Here is a 27,224-nt window from a genome sequence, read left to right on the forward strand (position 1 = left end):
ACGCATACTGAGGTTCGGAAGTCTCGACGGTACCCGCACGTCGGTGTACATTCAGTGCACTGGCGCGCGCATTCAACCAACGTCGCCCGCTAACGGACGACCAAACAATCAGGCGCGCGTATCACCCGCCCATATTCAACACTGCGGCTAGCGAACAAACCTCGTCGCCCCAGAATAAATACAGAAAGCAATACAAGGACTTAATTTTCACCTCTGTTGAGGAAGGAAACATTTGTAAATAACGTTGTATTCATTGTATATTTTATTGTACAAACTTTACCACATGATGTTGTTTTCTCAGTGTTAACCAAAACTTTGTATATTAGGATTAAGGTTTGTAAATATTAGCATAAGTATACCAAAAACTGACACACACTCAGTAATACCAAAGAATTCACAGTGCCATGAAAATGAGACAATAAAAATGAAGGTTGTAAATAAAAGACCCCCAAACCTATCAATTGCAAGGTCGACTACTGTATCCTGTCAATCAAATAAAATTTTCTAGTGACAGTATACAGTAGGGGGGCAGTTGTAATGACACATTCCTATGCAGAGACATACAATATCTTAAAAGCTGCGCCAAAGATAAATTGAGAGGCATGTATATTATAATCTTTGTAAAGTTCACATTGGATTCTCTTTTGTTTCATACTCCAAGGAGCTAAGGGACACTTTTGATTGTTGCCTCGTGGAGGATGGACGTGATTTTTGGACTGTGCGGAAAGGCAGCCATATAGTTAGTAATTATGGTTTGTGCGACGAGCAGAGCAAGTCTTATTGTCTTGTGAATAAAAATAGTGAGAAGTATCGAAGTGTTACGAAAGTTATTTAAAGCGACGTAGCATTGTATTCCCTGGTTTCCACCGTCTTCGTGAAGTGAACCGATGCCGACTTAGGAAGATACACACGGTCAACAAAGAGAAGAACTTCGATGGCGACTGATAAATTAATATTGTGGCAGAAGGACTAATTCTACGTCTAAGGTGAGAACTCTGATTAAATCAACAATGACGTAGAATTCAAAATGTAATTAATCGGAATGGTAAATTATATTACAGGCATATTTCACGCAGCACTGTATTTGTCCGCATTCAAGCCGGTCAATACAATCCGTAGAAAAGCCTTTCAAAAATTATAAAGTTAAAAAACACAATAAAATCAAATGTTTTTTTATTTATTTCGCCACAAATGTGAGTTGCAGAATAGCAGTTTATACTTTCGGTTAATAGGCGTGCTGTGCAGAATTTCGAGAACCAAGTGAATGCTATTATCATCATGAAACTTCGACGAACAGTATTGCTAGGTGTTTGAACATAAATCATCAAACAGCGAAGGCTGGTGTTAACTGTGCCACTTTGTACACATTGACTCCAAATATTTATCACTGTGTGTCATTTTGTGAACGCAGTTCCACTGTAGCATGGTCGAGGTATGTTGCTTTCAGCGCTATCAGTTTGAAAAAAGGCTTATAGACTGACAATACCAGGGTGCGTTATGACAGAGATCAGTGAAAGCAAAAGATAACCGACTTATTAATAGTGCTTGTAGAAGTTGCGAAAACTATTGAAGTGACACTGAAGGTTCTGCAGACGATTAGCAGCTATCTTCGGGCATGCAGCATTAAATTATACAGAAAAATTATATGTCGAACCTTTCACGAAGTACAGGAATTGACAAAATAATATAAACGCTGTACTGTAAATACACCTAATTTTCACGGTTTTCATTTTCTAAACTATTCGTAAACCACAAAATATGGCCTTTGTTTCTTCGTACTACCGTATAACATCTCTGGAAGTGTTGTGCGTCGGCAGTGTGTTTCTAAATGTTGACGATCTGCCGGTATGTCGCACCCACGTGAGTTCAGTAGTACTCAAGTCTGGAAGTGTGCCAGGGCGGAGACTATGTAGAACACCTGAAGCATTAAAACTACAATCTTAATATTTCTCGATTTTTTCTTAATCCAGACTCTAGACTTTTTGGACTGACAAGGTTTCTCGAAGTCAACCTACAGCATCCATGTATACAGCCGCTGATCTACTACAGACATCATGAGGATGGGGGAGTCGGATATAGTGGCCAGGCTAAGATATTCCTATTTTTTAAGCTGAGTAGCAGCAGAAGGAAATGCATAGAAATGAGTGATTATAATCCACAACTACTCAAGTATAATATAGAATAGTTTAATCACCTGCGTAAAAAAATTAAGTAGTTTAAACAATCAATTTTAGTTTTAAAATCAATAACAAGGGATAAAAACTGTTTTAACAAAGAACTAAATATATTTTACTGTGAAACATGTTTCGAATTACATTACTTGCACTTGTCACAAATAAAAGACTGTGTTCCTCAACTCCCGTACAGAGTTCGTGGGCCTAGAGGAAGCACAACTGGTACTTCATCCACTGCTCTTCTGTCCTCCAATCTGAAAATTTTTCTTCGCAGTACATGCACTCACTCTCCTGTGTTGTCGAAATGAGATCTTCTAGGATTGTGCTTCCTGCTCTTCGCAATCTTCTTCTCTTCAACTGCTTTCAGTTTCTCCTAGTGTTTGCTTTCTTTCTCTTCTCCTCGTTTTTTATTTTCCGCTTCTAGGTTACTCTTAAAAGGATATGCTGCAAGTCTCGCTGCTGAGATCACGTTTCCGCTGCTGCTTTTAAGTTTTCCCCCTATGAAAAGCGGCCAGAAGCCACCGCAAGAGATGGCAACTTTGCTCTCTTTGACGTCTTTACACAAAAGCTGTATACCTTCTAATAAATGGCTCAAATGGCTCTAAGCACCACGGTACATAACATCTGAGGTCATCATTCCCCTATACTTAGACCTACTTAAACCTAACTAACCTAAGGACACAACGCCCATCCATGCCCGAGGCAGGATTCGAACCTAAAACCGTAGCAACTGCGTGGTTCCGGACTGAAGCGCCTAGAATCGCTCGGCCACAGCGGCCGGCTACCTTCTAATAGCATTATCGAACTTTAAATAACTAAAGTGGGATTGTGAAGTCAACGTTTGACGCTTTCAACACAATATCATTAAAAAGACACGAGTCACATTCCCTCTCCATAATAAATACTCAAACTGGCCACTTACTTACACTGTGAAGACAAAACTCATAGGACACCTCCTAATATCGTGTCGGCCCTTCTTCTGCCCGCCGTAGGGCAGCATCTTGACGTGGCGTGGAGTCAACAACCTTCAGAAACATTGAGTCATGCTGTGTCTATAGCCGTCCGTAATTACTAAAGTCTCACCGGTGCAGCATGTTGTGCACCAACTGATCTCTCGATTATGTTCTTAAATGCTAGATGGGTGGCCAGATCATTCGCTCGAATTGTCCAAAATGTTCTTCAAACTATTCCCGAACAATTGTGGCCTGGTGAGACAGGGCAATGTCATCTATAAAAATTTCATCATTGGTTGGGAACATGAAGTCCACGAATGGCTGCAAATAGTCTCCAAGTAGCAGAACATAACTATTCCCAGTTAATGATAGATTCAGTGGGACCGAGGACCCAGTTAATTCCATATAAACTCAGCCCACACCATATGGAACCACCACCGGGCTGCACAGTGCCTTGTTGACAATTGGGTCAACGGCTTCGTGGGGTCTGCGCCACACTCGAACCCTACCGTCAGCTCTTACCAACTGAGATCGGGACTCATCCAACTAAAGCACGGTTTTGCAGTCGCCTAGGGTCCAAACGATACGCTCACGAGCCGAGGAGAGGCGCTACAGGCGATGCCGTGCTGTTAGCAAAGGCACTCGCCTCACTCGTCTGCTGCCATAACCAATTAACGCCACACTATCCTACAGGATAGTACAGGATCGTACATCCCATATTGATTTCTGCGGTCATTTCACGCAGCGTTGTTTCTCTGTTAGCACTGACAACTCCGCTTCTGCTCTCGGACGGTAAGTGAAGGTCGTCGGTCACTGCGTTGACCGTTGTGAGAGGAAATGCCGGAAATCTAGTATTCTCGGCACACTCTTGACACTGTGGGTCTCGGAATACTGAATTTCTAAATATTTCCGAAACTGAATGTCCCATACGTCTAGGTCTAATTACCATTCCGCGTTCAACATCTGTTAATCCCCGTCGTGCGGCCATAACCACGTCGGACACCTTTTCACATGCATCACCTGAGTAAAAATGACAGCTCCGCCAATGCACTGCCCTTTTACACCTCGTGTACGCGATACTACTGCCATCTGTATATGTGCATATGGCTATCCCATGACTTTTGTCACCTAAGTGTAAAGCGGGCAAGCCTCCGCCCACCACTTTCTGCAGTGGGGCGTGGACGTCCAACACTTTGTCGCCTACTCGTCGTTTTACCGTCCTTCAGACACTTTCTATAAGTGCTCACGCGAATAGCCGGCCATTTTCGCCGTTTCCGAGATGGTCGTTCTCAAGCGCAGGGCGCTGCCCTTCGTGAAACTCGCTTATGTCAGTGGATTGTCACGTTTGCGACCCGTATCGCTGTGCCGCTTATGCACTTCCCTTATCGCATCACGTGCCCGCACCGCTACCAGGCGACATTCAGTCTGGCGGTGACCTGTGGTCAGAATGTTTTGACTAATCAGTGTGTAAATTCCAGGAAGAGATATCACAGGACAGCCTGAGCTAGTCTCCACCTTCCTCATTAATTTCCTAACGCAGTGAAATTACAAGCAGAAAATGTTCCTGGCAGCGTTTTGAATAAAAGAACGTTGCCCAGTAAAAAGACCGTTGTTACATGTATAACATAAGTGGGCCATTCGTGGAAGGAGTGCTACGAGTAGATGAATCTGTTGAAGTCGGCCGTTACAGGCTTTCTTCCGTTCAGTACCAGTAATAATAAACAATCCTATTCGCTGTTGCATTGTATTACAGCATTTTGTAATGTATAGCGACAAAATTTCAGTAAGTACTACAAAATTTTTGAGACCATGTCTGGTGTTGTTGTTGTTGCTGTCTTTCTTCAGTCCAAAGACTGGTATGATGCAGCTCTCTATGCTGCTCTATCGTGTAAAAGCCTCTTCATCTCCGAGTAACTACTGCAACCTACATCCTTCTGAATCTGCTTACTGTATTCATCTTTTGGTCTCCCTCTGCGATTTTTACCCCCCACACTTCCCTCCAGTACTAATTTGGTGATCCCTTGATGTCTCAGAATATGTCCAATCAAGCGATTCCTTCTTCTAGTCAGGTTGTGCCCCAAATTTCTTTTCTATTCAGTTCTATTCAGAACCTCCTCATTCTTTTGTAGCACCACATCTCAAAATTGCTGTTCTCTTTTTGTTTAAACAGTTTATCGCCCAAGTTGCGCTTCAAGACATGGTTACGCTCCACACAGACACTTTCAAAAGAGGCTTCCTAACACTTAAATCTATACTCGATGTTAACAAATTTCAGTCAGAAACGTTTTTCTTGCCATTGCCAGTACACATTTTATATCTTCTCTTCTTCAACCATCATTAATTATTTTGCTGCTTAATTACCAAACCTCATCTACTATTTTAAGTGTCTCGCTTCCTAATCTAATTCCCTCAGAATTACCTCATTTAATTCGACTTTTTCATTTGTTTCCTTTACTGCTTGCATAGTGTCCAGACTGAATAACATCGGGTATAGGCTACAACTCTGTCTCACTTCCATATCAACCACTGCTTCCCTCTCATCCGCATTGACTCATAACTGCCGTATGGTTTCCGTACATGTTGTAAATAGCCTTTCGCTCTCTGTATTTTACCCCTGCCACTCACAGAATTTCAAAGAGTGTATTCCATCCAACATTGTCAAAAAGTTTCTCCAAGTCTAAAAGTGCTATAAACGTAACTTTGCCATTCCTTGGTTATCTCTGTATATCGTCTATATTTTTGTAGAAACACACGTAGGTGTTTGTTTCATATACTACCCGCCCTGCAGGACTGCTGCATGTGTTTGTAGAATGAAGGCTTTCACGACCGGGTGACATGGCTGTTGATATACTTTCCGGGATGTGAGGTCGTGGTCCAAGAACTTTTCTGCTCCTTACGTTTCGTCCAGGACTGCGCTGGACTTCCTCAGAGGCGCTGCTCCGCTGAGTCTTGAGTCGGCAAGACTCAGCGGAGCAGCGCCTCTGAGGAAGTCCAGCGCAGTCCTGGACGAAACGTAAGGAGCAGAAAAGTTCTTGGACCACGACCTCACATCCCGGAAAGTATATGCTGCATGTGTGTTGCATGTATCGTGTACATTCGCTCCCAGCATCCACTGCGCGACGTTCACCAGACGAAATAGTAATGAACCCCCTTTTGAGCGTTGTTCACGTTGCATAATTGGACCAGGTGATTATGTGACCCTCCACCACTGACGCATGTCATGGCAGTGAAATGGTGTATAAGTGCCAGTCGGTTATTTGGAACCAGTGTGGTAAGATTAGTCGACGTGGAACTCCGAATGAGTGACCGAAAGAGGCTATCGTGTTTATAGGTCCCCATGACCACCGTAAGAATGATATCACACAGCGGACTGTTCACTGTGTGTTCAAGGATTGGTGTGCCACTCGCAACCATCTAATACAGAGTAGGAAGAGTGGCCGTAAATAGATCCTAATCGATGGGGAGTGAAGACGAGTGTCACTTCTTCTCGATAAAGATGATTTCAAATCCGACAGGAAATGCCGGTTTCAGTGAATGCCTTCGCTCTAAAAGGGGTTTGAATTTTCAAGTCCCACAGGGCTGTGTCCATCTGATTTACGAATATGCTTGAATTCAAATCTCTCTCAACTAGCTTCCAGAGAACATTGAGAATGGAACAGCTTGCGATGGACATTTGAAGTCGGGTACATAGCAAAAGGTGACTTATCGCCGCTGCACGTAAGGCTGCTCGTCTTCAGTGGTCCAAACAACCCAACAACAGCACCGTAGCTGAGTGCAAGCGCGTAGTATGATCCGAAATTTTGGAACTTTTTAGTGATGCAAGGCAACAAGTGCACCGATGGCCGAATGAGGCGTTGGACCTGCAGTATGTGGACGGTGTAGTGACGCTGAAAACGGTTCTCAGATGTTTTGGAGTTGTTTTTCGTACCAGTAATTGGGCCTTTTTATTCTGTTTACCATTTATTTAATTTATTTAATCGTATGGCTAGGGCCCCCTGTCGGGCTGGCCGTTCGCTGGGTGCCGGTCTTCCAATTTGACGCCAATTCGGCGATCTGCAGTCGATGAGGATGATAGGATGATGATGAGGACAACACAACACCCAGTCCCTGGGCAGAGAAAATTCCCCGACCCAGCCGGGAATCGAACCCGGGCTCAGAGGATTGACAATCCGTCACGCTGACCATTCAGCTACCGGGGGCAGACCTGCTAACCATGAACGTCATCAAAGATGTTTTATTTCAGTGTTCGCGGTGACCAAGTTTTGCCATTTATTCTACATCTTCGAGATGAATATGTTGTGGACACTCCTGTATTTTAAGGTGACAACAGCGGTGTTCACGCGTACGTTCCTGGTTTGACGAATACTCAGGCAGTCTATTGTATCTCGAATGGCACGCTAAACCACTCATTTCATCTCAAAGATGATGTCTGCGACTATTTGGAACAGCTGGTGAAACGTAGCAATCAACATACATTGAGTTTGTTAGTTCCACAGTATCTAATCATCAATGATTGGCTTCAGCTGGATGTGGCATACCTGAAGAAACTTGCGGCCTCTCTTCCTGTCAGAACTGCGGCTATTAAAAGGCTAGAGGCGATGTTACACGGTATTAGCGTCATGTCTCCTAGAAGTTATTAATTCCTGTTCAGTTATCACAGATTTCGACGTGGACAATAACCTGTAATTGCAAATTATTCTACAGTGGAACAAGAAAAGGGAACACTCGACATTATTTCTTCTAACACCTATACATTTGCTACCTGGAGAATAATATGCACGGACGAAACATATTCCCGTTAACTAATTAGTGAGTAGCGTCTGAAAAATTAACCACACTAATGAGAATCATATACAGAGTGATCTGTTTCCTTCGTGTACAAATTCTAGGGATTGATCGATGAGAGGATACACGACAAAAAAGTCATAATGAACTTATGTCCGACAATGCATGATTTCCATGCTAGAGACCATTTACTCAATCATACTTTGTTACAAAGAGTGCGGTCTAATAGGCGCGCAACCATGCAGCCAATGTTACAGTACGCACGGCTTCCTCCTAGAAGGTAGTAGTGCTCCTCATACGTCATGCCCCTAGTGCCCTCTCATGCCATAGTCATTGGTAATGTGTCTGATTCACTTCTCTCGCAGACTCACCTTGTAGTGGATGTGATACAGCCTTGTACACAATGCTTCTGTATTCCAAACGAGAGCTTGCCAACATAATGCTTACTTATGAACGACGAGCAGCAAGTTTGTATCAGGAGACCCATCCCTGCTGGAAACAACCACAGCATTCAAAGCTTGCAACAGTTTTTCGCCGTTTGTCTGAAACAGGGTCGCTTCAGGAAGCAGGAAATCATGAAGGATATGCCCGAAATGTTCGGACACCAGATTAGGAGGAAAATTTGATTAACACTGTGGAAGGCAATGACCATGTCAATTGCCAGGCAGTTGGTCTGCCATTACAGGATAAGCCAGACTACCGTGTGGAACATTCTCCACGACAATTTTTACTACTCTTATCACTTACAGCGTGTGCAGGGCTTACTAGCGACACACTTTCCGCATCAGGAGCAGTTTTCTCACTGGTTTATTCACCAGGCAACCACGATTTGTGTCATTCATCCTATTCACAGATGAGGCCATCTTTACGCAGAGTAGTATCTTCAGCTTTGGCGACCATCATCTGTGGGATAGTATGCAAAACCCCTACCACATGGTGACAGTGAATCATCAGCATCAGTGCAGTCGGAATGTGTGGGTCAGGATAATTGGCGACCGTATTTTGGGACCAGTCTTCCTTCCACGTCACCTAACAGGACGAAACTATAGGCGTTTCTTGTGGATGACTTTGCCTCCCCTGCTGGAAGAAATGCCATTGATGTCTGAAAGGGTTCTGTGGCTGCTACGTGATGGTGCTCCAGCCCACTTCACCATGTTCCGGACACACGTCTTCCCTGGTCGATGGATTGGATGAGGGGATGTAGTTTCGTGGCCTGTTCGTTTACTGGATCTCAATCCGTGCAGTTTCTGGTTGTGGGGCTAGCTCAGAAGTATTGTGTATGCAGAGCCAATTCCAGATGTGCAGACACGAGAGCAGTGTATCCGTGCTGCCTTTGACACTGTTCTGATGCAGCACGGCTGATGTAAATGTTTGGGACAGAACATGCTATGGCACATAAATGCATGTGTTGACGCACATGGAAACCATTTTCAACACATACTGTAAAAACCATGCACTTCTGGACGTAAATTCATTAGTCCTTTTTTGTTCCATATCCTCTCATCAATCAATCACCCTGTATAAAGTCACCCTGTGTAAAACAAGTTGCTGAGGCTGATTATTTTCTGTTTATCATACATATTTCCCCATATCAGCATTACATAGTATTGACAGTGGTAATGACATGTGTCAGTTCTATTCTCATTGAAACAGCTAGAAGGTGGATGTTAAAATGACAAAAACAATCATCTTCTCAAATGCAATGTTGTTTGGTAGATTTCATAAATTAATGCCTTATGGAGAGTGAAGCAGGTGTTCAGTTCATCAACTTCTTGGCAGCTTTTTATGATTTCTTTTTTTCGTGTTCACAATTAAGAGGAAATAAATAACAGTAAAATTAAGAATGATGTATCAAGTCACCAACAGTTCCTGAAATTCACAATAAACAATCTTGTCTTCTTAGGCCTAATCAGGTCACGCAACATTGGAGCCAGCGAGGCAAGAGGCAACTATTTAGTTTTTCTGGACAGCCACTGCGAGGTTAACACTGGATGGCTGGAGCCACTTCTCGACAGGCTTTCGCAGGTAAAGGTCATCAGTTAAGTATTATATATCTACTAACTCGTACGTGAAAGTTTTTGCTAACTAATACCTTTTCTAACAGTTATTTTTTTTTTTTAATTGAAAGAAGGAGCCAGAAGGGGGTTGCACAAAACAAAGCCAGAGGTACTGTGGCACTAGGCAACATAATACCCAGGATCACTGTTCTCCAGTGCTGACCCTCCTTCTATTGCCGGACAATTCGTAATATTTGTTCTGAAACCGTACGCAGTGATACAGTTCGAGTAACTGATGAGGTCTGGTTTCGAGGTGTTAGTGAGGTAGGTGAATTCTACACCGGTGACACTGCTGACAGCTTGTCTCACCGATACAACTGAGGCTGCATTACGTTTAGTCTGGTAGTTTCTGGAACTGTGGTTATAGATGGAGGGTTAGTCTCATTATGTTATATATCATTCCATTTGTCAATATTCTGCTACTGCTAACTCCAACTGTTTTGCCACTGTGAGTATAGCCTGCTCATAGCAGTTCTCCACTACTATTACAGCATTGTATAATGAGTAAATCCAGTAGTATCATTCCTGCTGTGAATATGGTTTGGGCTCTGTTATATTCCTGAGGTACCCTCATCCATCTGCTTTTCCTAGGAACCACTCTGTACTTTTATTGGCTAACCGTCCTCCTTCCCTCTTGCAACTGCCTTATCGGGCAAAGATGTATAGTGAAACATTTAAATTGTGCATTGCACTCTACCACTGGGAATAATACCAATACCTACACCATTCTGACCTCTATCGATATTTTATAATAGTTCTATCTACTGGGCTCCACAATAAGTCCTACCTCAGTCAGCAGATCTTCCTGCACCCTGTGTAATGCTAACAAATATTGCTCTGAGGTTAGCAATGCTGGACTCAGCTGTCCGTGTACTCTGTGTTAAATAGCTTCCTGCAAGCTCATCATCACTGTCCGTGCTTCCCAGGTGCTACTGTTTTGACATTGTCCCTGTGGTGACTCTTGTGTCTAACAAACCCACTCGAGAATGAGATTTTCACTCTGCAGCGGAGTGTGTGCTGATATGAAACTTCCTGGCAGATTAAAACTGTGTGCCAGACCGAGACTCGAACTTGGGAGCTTCGCCTTTCACGGGCGAGCGCTCTGCCAAGTTCGAGTCTCAGTCTGGCACACAGTTTTAATCTGCCGGGAAGTTTCGAACCCACTCGAGTTTGCATAATTCCAAAATCCTGATTCGCAGTATCGGTCGATGCTTTTCTGTATTTCAGTAACTCTCCCATCAGTTTTCCTAACGTGCTTGCATTGTTCAGTACTTCGTGTTCTAGACTTGTTAACTACACGGTATGCCATTTAGCCGATGCCTTCCTGATTCCTACTACTTCACTCTTTCTGTAGTCCCATTCACTTCCCTGGTGTCTTACTCATTCACAGTCCTGAAAGCAGGGTGCGATTTGTGCTTTTACCGGTGGGGGGGATGTCTTAGGGGGTTAGTAGAATTATATATGTTACTAGCTCAGACTGTGGCATTACGCACGGTTAAACAGCTGACATTAAATAGATGTTAATGCCGAAACTCACTATTCACTCGTATGCACTATCAGAAAAGCCATCTCTTGTTATATCTTTAAAAGTACATTATAGGTAAAGCTTATTTACAAAATCGTCTTCATACAGGTATACGAGGGGAACTCAAAAAGTTGAGGCACATTTGTGAAAAGCTGTACTTATTCTGATGATAGAAAACTGAAACATATTAATAGTATTAATAGTAAGACTTATTAAAAACTTTCAGTTTCAAATTTAAATTATATGTTAAGTTTTACTACAGTGAGTGGGAAATAAACACCCCAGGTTGGGATGCATAAACTATAACCAGAGGAGGGGATGGTCTGATGCAGAGGGGGAGAAATCCCCCCCCCCCCCCATCCCCCCCTGCAAATCGCACACTGCCTGAAAGCCATCTTCACTATTCTCTCTCCATTATCTAATGGTCTATCTTACATCACCATATAGTTCACAGCACTCTTATCTATTGCTCACTGCATTTTCTCCCTCAGCTGTCCGTAAGACCAATGTAGTTAAACATATTCCCTCAATACTTCTCCGAGTGCTCCCTCGATGTTTGTGTCTCACCTTAGTCCAGAAAACACGTCTTCCAACCTTCTTACTTCATTTCTTAGTTTCCATGCATTCAAAATCTAAGTGTCCACTGATGGCTGGTAATTACCATATTTTCCTGCCTTGTAAACAGTGCTCCACCCTGCAGGCAATGAACATGAAGCACCCACACCGCAAACCTGAGGAAGAAGTGTAGTACTGACATGGCTAGAATCCCCTTCATCCTTAACCTTGGTGCACAGCAACCTGAGGACAAGGACTACAGTCACTCTCTCTCCCCCTTAAAATAAAGTCTACTGTCACTGGTTTATATTAGACACACATATGAAAAAAAAAAAAGAATCGTATTCTAAATACTACAGTAATACTGCACATGAAACTAACTTGCTACACAATACAAATCATTACTCTCTGTAATTCCTTACACTGCCTCAAAATCCTTTAAGCCTGTGATCACATTATTGTAACTGAAAGTACATTATATGTTCTCATTAATTTCCTGACTGCATTGTGTATGGTACTTTCTGCATTGGTTATTCAATATCCGAGCATTCACCCCTACGTTTCTTCTTTTTTGTCTGATTCCCAGATGTAGTTCTCAGTACTTGTGGTGATGTATCTGGAGCACCTCAAAATGGCCGTAGGCATTCAACGTGCACTATTGTGTTTTTATAGGCAACTGTAGCTTCACATTAACTGGAGTCATGGTCTCTATCACCTGATATGGTCCTTGCTATCCTGTGACAAACTCTTTTGTCTTACCCTATCATGTAGAAGTCTTCCCTTGCATTCAACTGCTGCTTCTTGTTGCTCCAAAGCCTTTGAATTTCTCCTCTGGACTTGCCTCCACACCTCTGTCAATGTTTGTGTGAAATTACGCTCTACCTTTTTGTCTCTACCGTACTTTGTTTTAATTGTATCAAATGGCGATGGCATTTTTGTCCCATAAATCACCTCATATGGATTAACAAATCTGTAGTACTGTACTGGTGTAAACCTTCAAATTGTAAGGTGCCATTACAAGTGAAAGATATGGGTCCCAGTCATTATGGTGTGAGTTTACATATGGGTAGTCACTCAACATGTTTCCTACAATACGGTGTACCTTCTCTATTCCACCATCCATCTGTGTGTAGAAGCAGACTAGTTATAAATTTGCAAATCTGTAGCAATGTACATAACTGTTTCATCAAGTTGAACTCCCAATGTCAGTAGCCAACTGTTGACAATGGCTTCTCCCACTGTTGCTGCGTACTGATAAGGGACTGTAGTCATTTCCAGTCATTTCCACATAGCTAGGAAAATGATCAATAGCTATCAACACAAAATGGTTTCCTACAGGAGTCCTGTTAAACGTATCCAACACATCCATTCCAAACATTTTAAATGATTTTGTAGCCTCTGGTAATCTCTGCAATAACACCTGTTTATGTCTCATATCTGCTGTCTGTGCAGACTGTGCACTATTCTTCACACATCTCTTTCTTCCTCTCCACCAGTACCTCTCTGCTACCCTCCAATTTGTTGCCCTACAAGCATGACTTCCAAATAATACATGATTGTGAGCTTCCTTTAGTACTTCCTCTTTGCATTTGTATGGCACCACCATGCATGACCCTAACATTGTTGTCTTACACAACAGACTGCCACATATGCTGAACTGGAGCTGTACCCTATATAGCTTGCAGTTGGAAATATGTACTACCTGCCATTGGGCAAGGCCTAGCCCTTATGTTTGTATTGTGACCACCTTCTTGCTCAACCCATCTACATTCCTGTGTATCTTCCCTGGCCTATGTACTGCTTCATGGTCAAGTTACAGAGATGTAATGCCCACATTGTTAACATACTCGATGACCCTTCAAGCCTAATAAACACTTTAGGGCTGTACAATGTGTAACTACTTTAAATTTTATTATTTCAAAAGTAAATGTCAAAGCTATTGATACATGTATCCCACTGTGAGACAAGACAGGCAGTTCCTTCATGGAAAAATGTTTGCAGTTGCCTACAAAACCATAATTATATACAGGCACAGGTCTTTTCATCCAAAGAAAATCAACAGCCACAAATGTTTTTCTTCAGGACTCCAAAAATATGGAAATTGCATGGAGAGAGATCAGGGCTTTATAGAGAATATGTAAGGGCTTCCCAGCAAAACTTCTGCAGCATTGTCAATACAATAGGTACGCCAGTCCATGTAAGCCAAGATGATCCTTTGAAACACTGTGCCATAATTAATGCACAATGTTACGTGGGCACTTTGCAAAAATTGGAGCATGCTATCAAGTCAAAAAGGCCAGGAATGGTGGTGGATGGCATGATTCTGTTTCAGGATAATGCCTATCCACAAGTTGCCAGGGTTTTTTTTACTACACTGCAGAAATTACACTGTGAAATCTTTACGCATCCTCCATACAATCTCAAAATAACCCCTGGTGATTCCTTATTTTTGGAGCCTTGAAGAAAGACATTCACAGCTGTTGATTTTCTTTGGATGAAGAGGTGCATGCCTGGTACAGTCATGATTCCACTGGCAACTGAAAAAATTTTCCATGAAGTCATTGACAATCTTGTCTCACAGTGGGATATATGTATTACCGGTTATAGCAATTACTTTTGAAATAATATACAGCTAGCTTATTCTTTCCATCTGTCTCATTTTCATTTGACTGCCCCTTATAAGTAACACCACAAATATGTAATTCTGTATATGGGACTAAGCATCCTTTTTTCCATAGTGGAACAGTTCTTTTCTGCTTTCCTCATCAATGACATCATGGGCTCGACATGCACTCCAATGCCTGATTGGATGCATCACGTGGTAACGTAAATTCTTCCTGATAGTCCAGGAATACTAAAAATGGGCTCAATGTTAATGCTTTCTTCAGTGATTCAAACACACTTTGACATTACTCTGTCCAGTTAAATGTAACCTCTTTCTTTAACAACTGTATAAATGCTTATGCTATATCTGTGAAGCTCCTCACGAATTTTGCATAATAATTAGTGATTCTTAGAAATGATCACAACTCCTTACCTGCCTTAGTAACTGAACCTTGGGTCTGCTTTGGTTATCTTCCCTGCTGATTACGTGACCTAAGTAACCCAATTCCTGCCTGACCTCTAGGCCCATTGTCAAAATGCTACCTACAGTCTTTCAAAAATTCTTTTAATCACTGCCAATGTTCATCCATATCTTCTGAAAACACAGTTATATCATCCAGATATACCAAATTCTGCCCACATTTTAATCACCTCAGAACCCCATCTAATAACTCGTGAAATGTTTCCAGAGCATTCTTCAATCCAAATGGCATCCTATACTGATAATAACCCCAGGGTATCAAAAATGCTGTTGCTGACTGTTCATCCATAGCTACCTCTATTTTGTGGTATCTACTCATCAAAAATCCATAGCAGAAAATTATTGGCACTGTCCTAAATCATCAACAGCCTCCACGATATTAGGGATGGGGTATGTGTCAGTCACCATCTTACTGTTAAGATGTCTATATACACAGCAAAACCTACATTTCTTGGACTCATCTGTCCATTTCTTTGGCACAGGGACATTAGTGGCACCCCATGGCCTAAAACTTTCTGCTGTTATTCTGTCAGCTAACTGTTGGTCAATAAATTATTCTGTAATTGGCTGCAAATAATGAAGCAACCGATATTGTTAAGGATACTTCATTTCCATTCAGTATTTGATGTTGCATAATGGGTGTTTCCTTTGTCAGTCCTTAAGGAAAAAACACATCTTCAAACTCGTATCATAAATCCACATTTCATATGTTTCTGTCCCTTGTAGATGCTCTATTTTCTTACATAATGCAATTCTAGCAGCAATATCTTGTTGACCATGGCTCACATTCTGTACATCCAAATCATTCTCCAGGATATTCAAATTTGCTATAATCATCCCCTTCGTTAAATTTGTTTCGTTGGGAGTAAAAATATCAAGATTCAAGGATACCATCTCCCTCTTGTATGTGTACAACGCTTCTTCTTCCAAAACGCCATGGGGTATCCCATATATCACTCTCTTTCAGTGGTTCTACCACACACAACACAATACTGACTGGTAAGTCTGGCTCCACACTCACCCAAAGTGGCTTTCCAGAGCCCTTAGGCCCAGTATCATGTGATCAAGCCTCAGTGATCTTGTACAAAGCTTAGATGGTGTGTCCCTAAAGACAGACACCCCTTGCAACAGCATTCCATGGCCGACAGTTTTCCCTTGGTGAAAAGTTGTCCCAATGAGTTGCACTATGCATTTTTGAAGACACTTTTGGCACAATGTTCATAAAAAAAGTCCAACCCTAAGATAATACAATAACCATCACTTACATGATGCAACACATCCATACATTGTTCAAACTGAACCACCTCAATTTGAAAACTTAATTCAATCAATCCAGTTGCTCTCACATCACTATCCCCTACCCCATGCAACCTATGGTATGGGAGGCCAATCATTTTCGACTGAGAAGCTCTCTACTCACTACTGACACATGCACCCTAGTATCCAAGCTGCATTGACATTTACTGGGAGTGCCACTCAGCAGACTTGGGATTCACTTCAATGTTTAATACAGGACAATTAACTCATTATTTACCTCTATTGCCATTTCCATTATTTTTCTGCTGATAACCACCCTTCCTACACCACTGAGGCTGCTGACACTCCCACATTTACAACATTTCAGATCATTGGAGAATATCCCACATTAATCAGGTTCACCAGTTCCTAAACTAATTTCCTTGTATTCTGTTGCTAATCTAGCATTAGAATATAGAACTTCTGAGGTACCTGTCTACATCATGTTAGGTGACAGGCCTCTCAGGAATGTGTTGAGAGCTCTATGTTTGGTTTCCTGCATTGTTACTTTATTCATTTTATCATTCTCCCCTAACTCATAATCCTGTATCTTAACTTTATGTATTCTATGGATGAACTCCTCTACTGTTCCCCTATGTTTTCTATAAACGTACTCAGTTGCCCCTAAAAAACGTCACACTGTTTTGCTTTCTTGACTATTTCAAGAGGGATGCCTCAACTGCTTCAAAGTTTGTGCAGCTTTTAACACATCATTACATCTATCAAACGTCTTTGCCTCACTGATATATGACAATTTTGTCATCAGTAACAACTGACTATCTGACCAACTACCAAAATCTGCCGATGTCTTCAAGTGCTCCAAAAAGGACACCTACCAGAAAAAGGAGTGATCAATTTGGTGGAGGGTGGATTCACTTCACGCTCAGACAGCTAGACATGCTAACCATTCATCAGTCCCTCTAACTCTGACTTATCTGCCATTAGCTGTGCTACCCTATCTTGTAAAACTCATTCTGCTACTGGCCTGGACTCAAGGATGATCTCGAGGTCATCTTAGACCTTACTCAAGTCAGTACTTTATTGATATAAGTATGTAATAACAAAGTTACAATCACTGAAATAAAATATTTATTGTGAATGTTCAGTGATGTATAGCAATACACTACATGCTGTTAATTCTCCATTTCCTTTGCCTTAGTTAAAAACCCATCTACCTCCTAAAGCATTCAGTTTTGACAGTAAGTCTTTTATATTTCTTTGATGTTTTCATAGATCTGTCCTCCTTAACCGTAATGAGGGCAGGTTCCCAGGCTTTCCTGAGGTGAAGGTGCAGCCACAGTTTATCAGTTGGTCCCTATGCCATATTAGGGTGGCTTCATTTATTACACAGACCCAATATTCAGATGTCTATGCCAAAATTCTGGTGTAGTCTTATTCCATAGCGTGTAATATGGGCAAATGATGTGTGCAGCCCCTGACTCATTTGACTGGAGTGTGGTGGTGGGGTTCATGGCAGATATCTTTGACTGTGTGCACCATTTGGCCATTAGACATATGTACCTATATCGATATACTTCTTCCCACATTGGCAGGTATCTGATATACCATGGCTTTACACAGTGTGAGAATGTCCTTTACACTCACTAATAGTGCCCCAGATTTAGTCAGCAGGTGGAAAACCATCTTAATGGAGTGTTTTCTAAGGATCTGTCCAATTACCCCAATAAAGTGCAAGTGCCTATGACCTATTCCTTTTCTCATTCTTCCTCTTTGTCTGTGAGTTGTGCTGTTATCATGGAAGCTGTTTTTTCATAACAACATTTGCAGATGTTCTATTTGTCCAGTCCTGTCACAGGCTTATTCTACCCCATCAGAGGCCAGGCCACATGTGAAAGCAGCCATGTTATATACCAGCTCTGCTACAGCCACTCCACAGCATTTGACATTGGTATGACAACCAAGCATCTGTCAATCAGAATGAATGGCTACCACCAAACTGGTGCGAAAAATGAGGCAGCTCACCCATTGGGGCAACATGCAGCAGAGCACAACATGCAAGAGTTCAATGGATGCTTCACAACCAATGCCATCTGGAGCCTCTTCACTACCACCAGCTTTTCTGAGCTGCACAGATGGGAGCTATCCTTACAGCACATCCTTCTTCGTTCCCGTAACCTCCATGGCCTAAACCTAAGGTAACTCACTGCCCCCCCCCCCACACAACCCTCACCCAATAGTGTGTGTGTGTGTGTGTGTGTGTGTGTGTGTGTGTGTGTGTGTGTGTACACACTCCATCTCCTGTCCCAGTACTCCCACCCATTTTGTGTCAGCTAGTTGTGTGCTGTCATCTCATGCTCTAGTCAGTGAAGTCTCATGCCCAGCTGTCTGTCACCTGACCCCTCCAGCTGCACCACTACCTAGCCCACAGGCGGCTCCTCTCTCTCTTACAAGCTGCTAGACACTTGCCTCCAACCCTCTCCGTGCCTCCTGCCTCTCTCCACCCTTCATCCCACTCCATCCTGCAACCCCATCTCACCCAGTACACACTCCATGGTCCAGGAAAGAGCTGGCAGTTGACTGAGAACACTGTAGGGAGACAGCCGTGTGCATATGTGTGTGTGTGTGTGTGTGTGTGTGTGTGTGTGTGTGTGTGTGTGTGCGTGTGTGTGTGTGTCCGGTGAGCAGTATTCAAGCAGTGGGTGAACAAGTGCACTGTAACCTACTTGCTTTGTTTTTGGACTGCATTTCCTTAGCGCCGGCCGGTGTGGCCGTGCGGTTAAAGGCGCTTCAGTTTGGAACCGCGTGACCGCTACGGTCGCAGGTTCGAATCCTGCCTCGGGCATGGATGTGTGTGATGTCCTTAGGTTAGTTAGGTTTAATTAGTTCTAAGTTCTAGGCGACTGATGACCTCAGAAGTTAAGTCGCATAGTGCTCAGAGCCATTTGAACCTTTTTTTTTTTTTTTTTTTTGCATTTCCTTAGGATCCTTCTAATGAATCTCAGTCTGGCATCTGCTGACAATTAATTTTATATGGTCATTCCATTTTAAATCATTCCCAATGCCTACTCCCAGATAATTTATGGAATTAACTGCTTCCAGTTGCTGACCTGCTATATTGTAGCTAAATGATAAAGGACCTTTCTTTCTATGTATTTGCAGCACATTACACTTGTCTACATTGAGATTCAATTGCCATTCCCTGAACCATGCATCAATTTGTTGCAGATCCTCCTGCATTTCAGTACAATTTTTCATTATTACTACCTCTCGATATACTACAGCATCATCCACAAAAAGCCTCAGTGAACTTCCGATGTTATCCACAAGGTCATTTATATATATTGTGAATAGCAACACTCCCCTGTGGCACACCTGAAATCACTCTTGCTTTGGAAGGCTTCTCTCCATAGAGAATGACATGCTACGTTCTGTTATCTAGGAACTCTTCAATCCAATCACACAATTGGTCTGATAGCCCATATGCTCTTACTTTGTTCATTAATCGAGTGTGGGGAACTGTATCAAACGCCTTGTGGAAGTCAAGAAACATGGCATCTACCTGGGAACCCATGTTTATGGCCCTCTGAGTCTCGTGGATGAATAGTGCGAGTATCTAGTTAATGCTATAGAGGCAAGTGAGCCGTGCGGAGTGGGTGCGCGTTTAGAGGCACCATGTCACTGACTGCGTGGCCCCTCCCACCGGAGGTTCAAGTCCTCCCTCAGGCATGGGTGTGTGTGTTGTTCTTAGCATAGGTTAGTTTAAGTTAGTTTCAGTAGTGTGTAAGTCTAGGGACTGATGACCTCTGCAGTTTGGTTCCTTAAGAACTCACACACATTTGAACATTTAGAGGCAAGTGACTCTACAAACACAAGTGTAATATACACTATCAGAAAGGTACATGCTACATGGGAATAAAACTATTCAACAAGTTACCAAATGATATAAAATCCATGCTAAATATTAATGCTTTTGAAAGATCAATTAGAGAATATCTACATTACTATTGCTTCTGCTCAGTAAGTGAATACTTGAACCACAATAAATGTATAGATCTGTAACTCTTGTAATACATTAACATGAAGAAGTATAGAAAACTGTCCTCTGTAGTAACTAGAGTTAAGTCCATTATCATCTACATTGTACCACATATTATCAATAAATAAAAAAATAAAAAGTATCTGGACACCTGTTAATGGACATTAATATGGGGAGTTCCACCTTTCACCTTTACAGTGGCTTGAAATAACCTGGAAGCACTTTCAATAAGATGTCTGAATGTCTGTGGAGGAATGGCAGCCCATTCTTCCTCAAGAGCCACAACCAGAGAAGGAAGTGATGTTTGACACCTGGCTTTGCAGCAACATCGAAATTCTGGCTTATCCCAAAGGTGTTCCATTTGGGTTCAGGCCAGGATTCTGGGCACACCAGTCCATTTCAGGAATGTCACTGTCCACAGATAATTGCCTCACAGAACCTGCTTTTTGACAAACTGCTTTGTCATTCTGATACAAATAATAATTGTTTCCATTTACTTTATGATAAATGTGTTCATATCCTTCCATACCTAACATTTTCATAAGCACAATAAAGGTACAACACCCTGACCATGAAACATGCCCCCATAACATAACACCCCCTCTGTACTTCACTGTTAGGATTACATATGATGGCAAGTACCTTTCTCCAGGCTTTCGCCAAACTAAACCCTTCCACTGGATTGCCACATGGTATAGCAAGATTTTTCCCTCCAAATAATTCATTTTCAGTCATACTCTGTCCAATGATGTTGCTCTTTACACCATCTCAATCGTCACTCAATACTGACTGCAGAAATGTGTGGTTTATAAGGAGCTGATCAACGATTGCACATATTCCTCAGCTTCCTACACATTGTGCTAGCTGGATTGATGGTAGTACCTTGGAACTCACGATTGATCTCTTCTGCTGATTCAATGAGATATTTTACAACCACCCTTCACAATACTTGACAGTTCTTGTTCATCAGTATGTGAGGTCTGCCTGGTCTTGGTTTAGCTGTGGTTTTTCCTTCACATTCCCACTTCACAATCACATTGTGAACAGTCGACTTGAGCAGCTTTAGAAGGTTTCAAGTGTCCCTGATGAATTTGTTACTCTGGTTCTTGTATGAAATCAATGAGCTCTACTGATGGACCCATTCTACTGTTACTGCTTCTCTACTGACAACACAATACTCACCGCCTCCTTTTATACCATTGGGCTGCCTCTCACGACATGTAGTAGTCAATTACTCATTACATAGGTGTGTGTGGATACTTTTAATAGGATAGAGCACTTCAGAACCCTGATGCTACATATCATTGACAGCAGCTCTTCACATTCAGTCACAGACTACCTTGTGTGTCATTTTTCATCAACCAGTCCCCAAACACAACTCAGTTGGTTTTATTTATTTATTTAACTTGATCCATCTCTGAGCATTTTTATGCAATTGATGTCATCATAGAGAGTTTACATATATTCTGCAAATACATTTTGTTGACATAGTTACAGTACAAATAATAATAATAATAATAATAATAATACAAGGCACATAAAATATACTCTAGAGAACAATTTCTTAATTTACCGTACATAGAAAATAATATCCAGAAGTATCAAATAAACTATTGCCATACTAAGATAAACAGAAAATAGTTTACAGTTAGAAATAATTTAGCATCTCAGGTCATCCTTAGAACAGTTTTGAAATTCTGAAATATTGTAGAAAGCCTTTTTTCCAACAATTTTTGAGTTTTTGTTTTAAAATCATTAAGTGAGTCATTATGCACCTGTAAAGGTAAGGTATTAAATAATTTTATACCCAAATATTCGTAAGTAGACTGTTTTCTTTAATATAGTTTTGTGGAAGTCTATTAGTTTCAGCTCCCAAGCTTTATGTTGATGTACAGCTTCTCCCAAGATATAATTGTTTAAGTTTTCTTTAATCTTTAGTAGGCAACAGGACATATATAAAGTGTTGGGACTATCAATGCTTTTAAGTATTTAAAAAGTGCTATGCAGGAGGTTTTAGATTTTGTAACTTCGGAAATAGACTTGATAGTCTTTTTTTTCTGCAGAATTGAAACTTCCTGGCAGTATAAAACTGTGTGCCAGACTGAGACTCAAACTCAAGACTGGGCAAGTGCTCTGCCTGTGAAAGGCAAAGGTCCCAGGTTCGAGTCTCACTCTGCCACACAGTTTTAATCTGCCAGGAAGTTTCATATCAATGCACACTCCGCTGCAGAGTAAAAATCTCATTCTATGAAACCTGCAGAATTACCCCATAAAAGGATACCATATTGCAGGTGGCAGTGAAAAAAAGGCACAATAAAAGTTAAGTAACAGAGGTTTTGTTACACGTGTCTGTAGTTTAGTCAATAAAAAGGTAACATGTGAGAGCTTTCTGCATGAGTGGTCTGTCTGTTTGTCCCAAGTTAATTTGCAGTCAGGGTATATACCAAGTAGCGTAACAGCTGAGCACTCAGTTTCACTGCTAAATAAGCTGAAAGTGATGTTCACTGTCTTTTCATAGTTGATGGATAGCTCATTGGTTTTGAACCATAATAGACATGTTAAGATACTCGTTGTTTTTCTGTTTCAATTTTTTATGTCTTTCCCAGAGCTAATGAATGATGTGTCATCAGCATAAGCTACAGATTTAGTGAGCATGTGACAAGGAAGATCATTCACAAATATTATAAACAGTAAAGGGCCAAGCACAGAACCCTGAGGAGCACCTTGAGTTACCTCTAAGTATTGGGACTTTTGGTTATTCTAAACTACAGTTTGTTTCCTGTCACATTGAGATAGGTCCTTATGATGGAAAATTCTAAGTGTTTGACTCCATAACACCAGTTTCTCCAGTAGCACTGTATGCTTCACCAAATCAAATACCTTCCTTAGGTTAACTAGAATGGCTTCAGCAGATATCTTTGATTGAAATGAGGTTTGTATAAAAGAAATGATGTCTTTAACTGCTTTCATTGTTGATCATTTAGACCTAAAACCATATTGAGATTGAGTCAAAACATTGTTTCCAGAAAAATGTCTGCAAATTTCCTGTTGTACTCAGCATTCTCTTATTTTGAAAAGGATAACTGCCAATGAAATTGGACGATAATTCTTTGTGCATATTTTGTTGCCCTTTTTATGAATAGGGATGACAACTGTTCTTTTAGGAAGCTCTGGAAAATGGCTACTGGCATACATTCAGTTTATTAATGTAAAAAGATGAGTTGATATGAGATCCACTATTTTTAATCACAAAATTTGACAAGCTATAAATGTTCTGAGATTTTGAATTTTCTAGTTTTTTAATTGTTTTAACCACATCACATACTTCTATTTGTGTCCACTTGAAAGTTGGCCGAGTATTTGCACAATTTTGAAGAATCTGATTGTCAAAAATGGGGTCTAGATTAGGAGCATACATTGAACCAGAAATATACTGACAAGAAGTTGGGGTTGTAGTCAAGTTTGCTGCCTTGACAAAAAATGGATTAAATTCATGCGCTGTGATACAGACAGTACTTATGATTTCTTTACAATCTGTACCCAACTGTGCTTTTATGCTGGCTTACATATATTATTTCATTTTTCAATGTAATGTTCATTTTCCCTACAGTTGGCTATTCTAATTTGTGATCTATAATATCCTTTGAGGTTGTTATAAGTGGTTTTGTCCACATTACCACTTTTTTTTTACTTTTTCATAGCAAAGAATTACCAAGAGCCTTAGTTTCTGTAAGTTAGATGTATACCATTAGTTCTGTGTCAGTGCCTGGGTATTCTTCTTTAATTCTATATATTGTTTTTCAATCTTTGAGCAATAGACCTTAAAGGTTTAAGAGATAATTTTGATGAATCTGTTGAAGGCTTCCTCTACGTATTTGTCAGAACTACCAGCCTGCATGATGACTGACACTGAAATCCATATGTTCACCACTGACATAATTTGTTATTAAACTACATACAATTTAATCTACAATATACAACAACATTAATTAGAATGTTACAATAAATCATATAATTGTTAAATAAAACTAAATAATATATCCTGTAAAACCAATGTGTCATAGTACTTTAAGACTTTCAGGCTTAACAACTATTAACCACCTGTCTTCTTATGAAAAGCCTAGTCAGAAAACAACTGCATAACTTTTAAAACATACAAATAGATTTTGTAAATAGTTAAAATGCATTGCATAAAAATATAGTATACAATACATGGAATACAATACATGTATAGTGTTGGCATGTTAGCAGATTTTAGTGGTATATAAAAATGTATTTTATTAGATCTGTGGAGCACAAACTAAAGAAGATATTACAGAGCAATTAGGTGTTTTAAAGTAATGCAAATTTTGAAATGAAAAACACAATAATTTTCAATTTATAGCTTAAATATGCATGTTCTGAATACTTGCTGTAGTTTTGCTCTGTTTGCACTTTGGGCCAAAACAGCAAGAGTTTATACAGCATGTCTTCAAAACCATATGTTTGTGGGAGCATTACTGTTGAACTGTAGTCCTAGACTGCCATCTGAAGATGAAGTCTGGTCTCTGAAACACATTTTGACTAACAAATGTATATATAAAAAATGGAAAGAGTAAAGAAAACCATTTGCTGTATAGTTCAAACACTGAGTGGCAGATAGGTGCCTAAAAAGACTGAAATCATAGCTATGTATTTGGATAATGTTCTTTCTTGGAGTTAACAAGTATCAAAAATGTACTTTGCCTCTAATGGTGCTCATTGTCCAGAGGGTATTAAATCTTAATCTACCTTCCATACCTTATTTAAAAATGGCCACAAAATAATACTTCTTTTTCCAATTCCTCATTTTTTGATGCCGTAATTCTGGTTACTTCAAATGTTATTCAGCTAAGGAAATTATGAATTTAATAGTGGCTCAACAGGCTATTCCACACTTGTAAACAATGTTGTACAAACTATATACTGCATGTTAATAATTCCTGGATAAAAGAATCATACCCTCATTTTTAAACACTAGATGAATTTAAAGAGTTTAATGACTGGCTATAATTTTGTATGTCTTACTTTCCAGTTGTCATATCTGTGAGTACCATGCCCACCCTTTATCAAAAAATTGATGTACCTTCATATGTCTTTGTATAGTTTGTAAATCTTACACTGCTCTCTCAGCAAAACCAAAGTAAAGATGGCTTGCCATTAGTCTTACTTTGACCCTACCATATCATGTGTGAAATGAGTAACTGTGTAATGTGGATGATTGTATGTTAAGCAGAGTGTTATGGCTTTGATATTGTGGAAAAAAATGTGATAATGAAGTGGAGAGAGAATAAAACTTAGCATCAGCACCATCATGATGTGAAGACTTGATCCCAATGAACAACTGTCCAATAATGCACTGCAGAGAGATTGGTATTCAACACATGATTCTTCACAAAAAGTAGTCATCAGGATCTATATGTCAGACATGACTGCTTGAAAACAGATTGGTATGACAGAACTTGTTCCAATGGTTAGTACTCAAATTGGCTAATTGGAGGTCATATTTCAGATCATATTACATGACACCACTCTAATTTAGTTACAAGAGGTATGAAGTCAGGCATCTTTATCATTAATGAAGAAATAACCCTAGAGGATACCTATATTGCACTCAGATCTTCTTATATACTGCACAGCATCATTTTCTATACATATCAGACAGTAAGTGGAAGATTGATAAGAGTTGTTCATGTTTTAAGAGAAAAAATACTTAGATGAAAAGTATTATCAAAATTTTATATGTGTTAAGTACGTTTAGAGAAAAGGAGAGTAAGTTTTTGTTTCAATTATTCATTATACCTTTCACAATAAAATTTTCCTATTTTTGTGCCTCTTTACTTTTTCTGAAACTTGGTATGCCCTTCCTAAAATGCAGGACAAAATTATGGGAGGAAATAGCCTTAAAATATTCTTCTTTCTTAACAGATTACAATACAGAGCAACAATGCCAATGTTTCTCAAATGATTCAAATGGCTCTAAGCACTATGGGACTTAACTTCTGAGGTTATCAGCCCCCTAGAACTTAGAACTACTTAAACCTAACTAACCTAAGGACATCATACACATCCATGCCCATGGCAGGATTCGAACCTGCAACTGTAGCGGTCGCGCGGTTCCAAACTGAAGCGCCTAGAACCGCTCGGCCACATCAGTTGGCCAATGTTTCTCAAGAAAAAAGGATTATGCTACTACAATACAACTGGCTCTGCCCTTGGGACATAAAAAGAAGAAACTTTATGGCTTAATGTTCCTTCAATGAAGATGTCATTAGAGATGACCCTGAAATTTGCACTACACGCCGGAAGCGGCTACAAGGGTAGCGGAGTACGTGTGGAGTGCACATGGGGGTTTTTTAGGTTAGAGAATCCCCTCCCTAGGCCCGACAAGACGCCTCCTGAGACGCGGCAAGATAGGAGTAGGCAAAATGCAACAGGGAATAACAATATTAATGTGCTAATAGTAAACTGCAGGAGCGTCTATAGAAAGGTCCCAGAACTGCTCTCATTAATAAACGATCACAACGCCCATATAGTACTAGGGACAGAAAGTTGGCTGAAACCAGACGTAAACAGTAACGAAATCCTAAACTCAGATTGGAATGTATACCGCAGAGACAGGCTGAACAGTGAAGGGGGAGGCGTGTTTATAGCGGTAAGAAGTGCAATAGTATCGAAGGAAATTGACGGAGATCCGAAATGTGAAATGATTTGGGTGAAGGTCGCGGTTAAAGCAGGCTCAGACATGGTAATTGGATGTCTCTATAGGCCCCCTGGCT

The 27,224-nt window shown here is 40.7% G+C and overlaps 1 protein-coding gene across 1 annotated transcript in view; it reads left to right on the top strand.

Moving 5' to 3' along the window:
- Positions 1-27,224, top strand: part of LOC126183868 (polypeptide N-acetylgalactosaminyltransferase 16-like) — a gene marked incomplete at its 5' end in the record, with an annotated part of 550,930 nt that overhangs the window by 455,692 nt on the left and 68,014 nt on the right. Inside the window, one exon of the mRNA XM_049926159.1 lies at positions 9,816-9,937. Within this exon, the coding sequence (XP_049782116.1) occupies positions 9,816-9,937 (122 nt within the window). The remainder of the gene's footprint in view (positions 1-9,815; positions 9,938-27,224) is intronic.

This window comes from Schistocerca cancellata, chromosome 4 (genome assembly GCF_023864275.1).
Source record: "Schistocerca cancellata isolate TAMUIC-IGC-003103 chromosome 4, iqSchCanc2.1, whole genome shotgun sequence".
Taxonomy (NCBI): domain Eukaryota; kingdom Metazoa; phylum Arthropoda; class Insecta; order Orthoptera; family Acrididae; genus Schistocerca; species Schistocerca cancellata.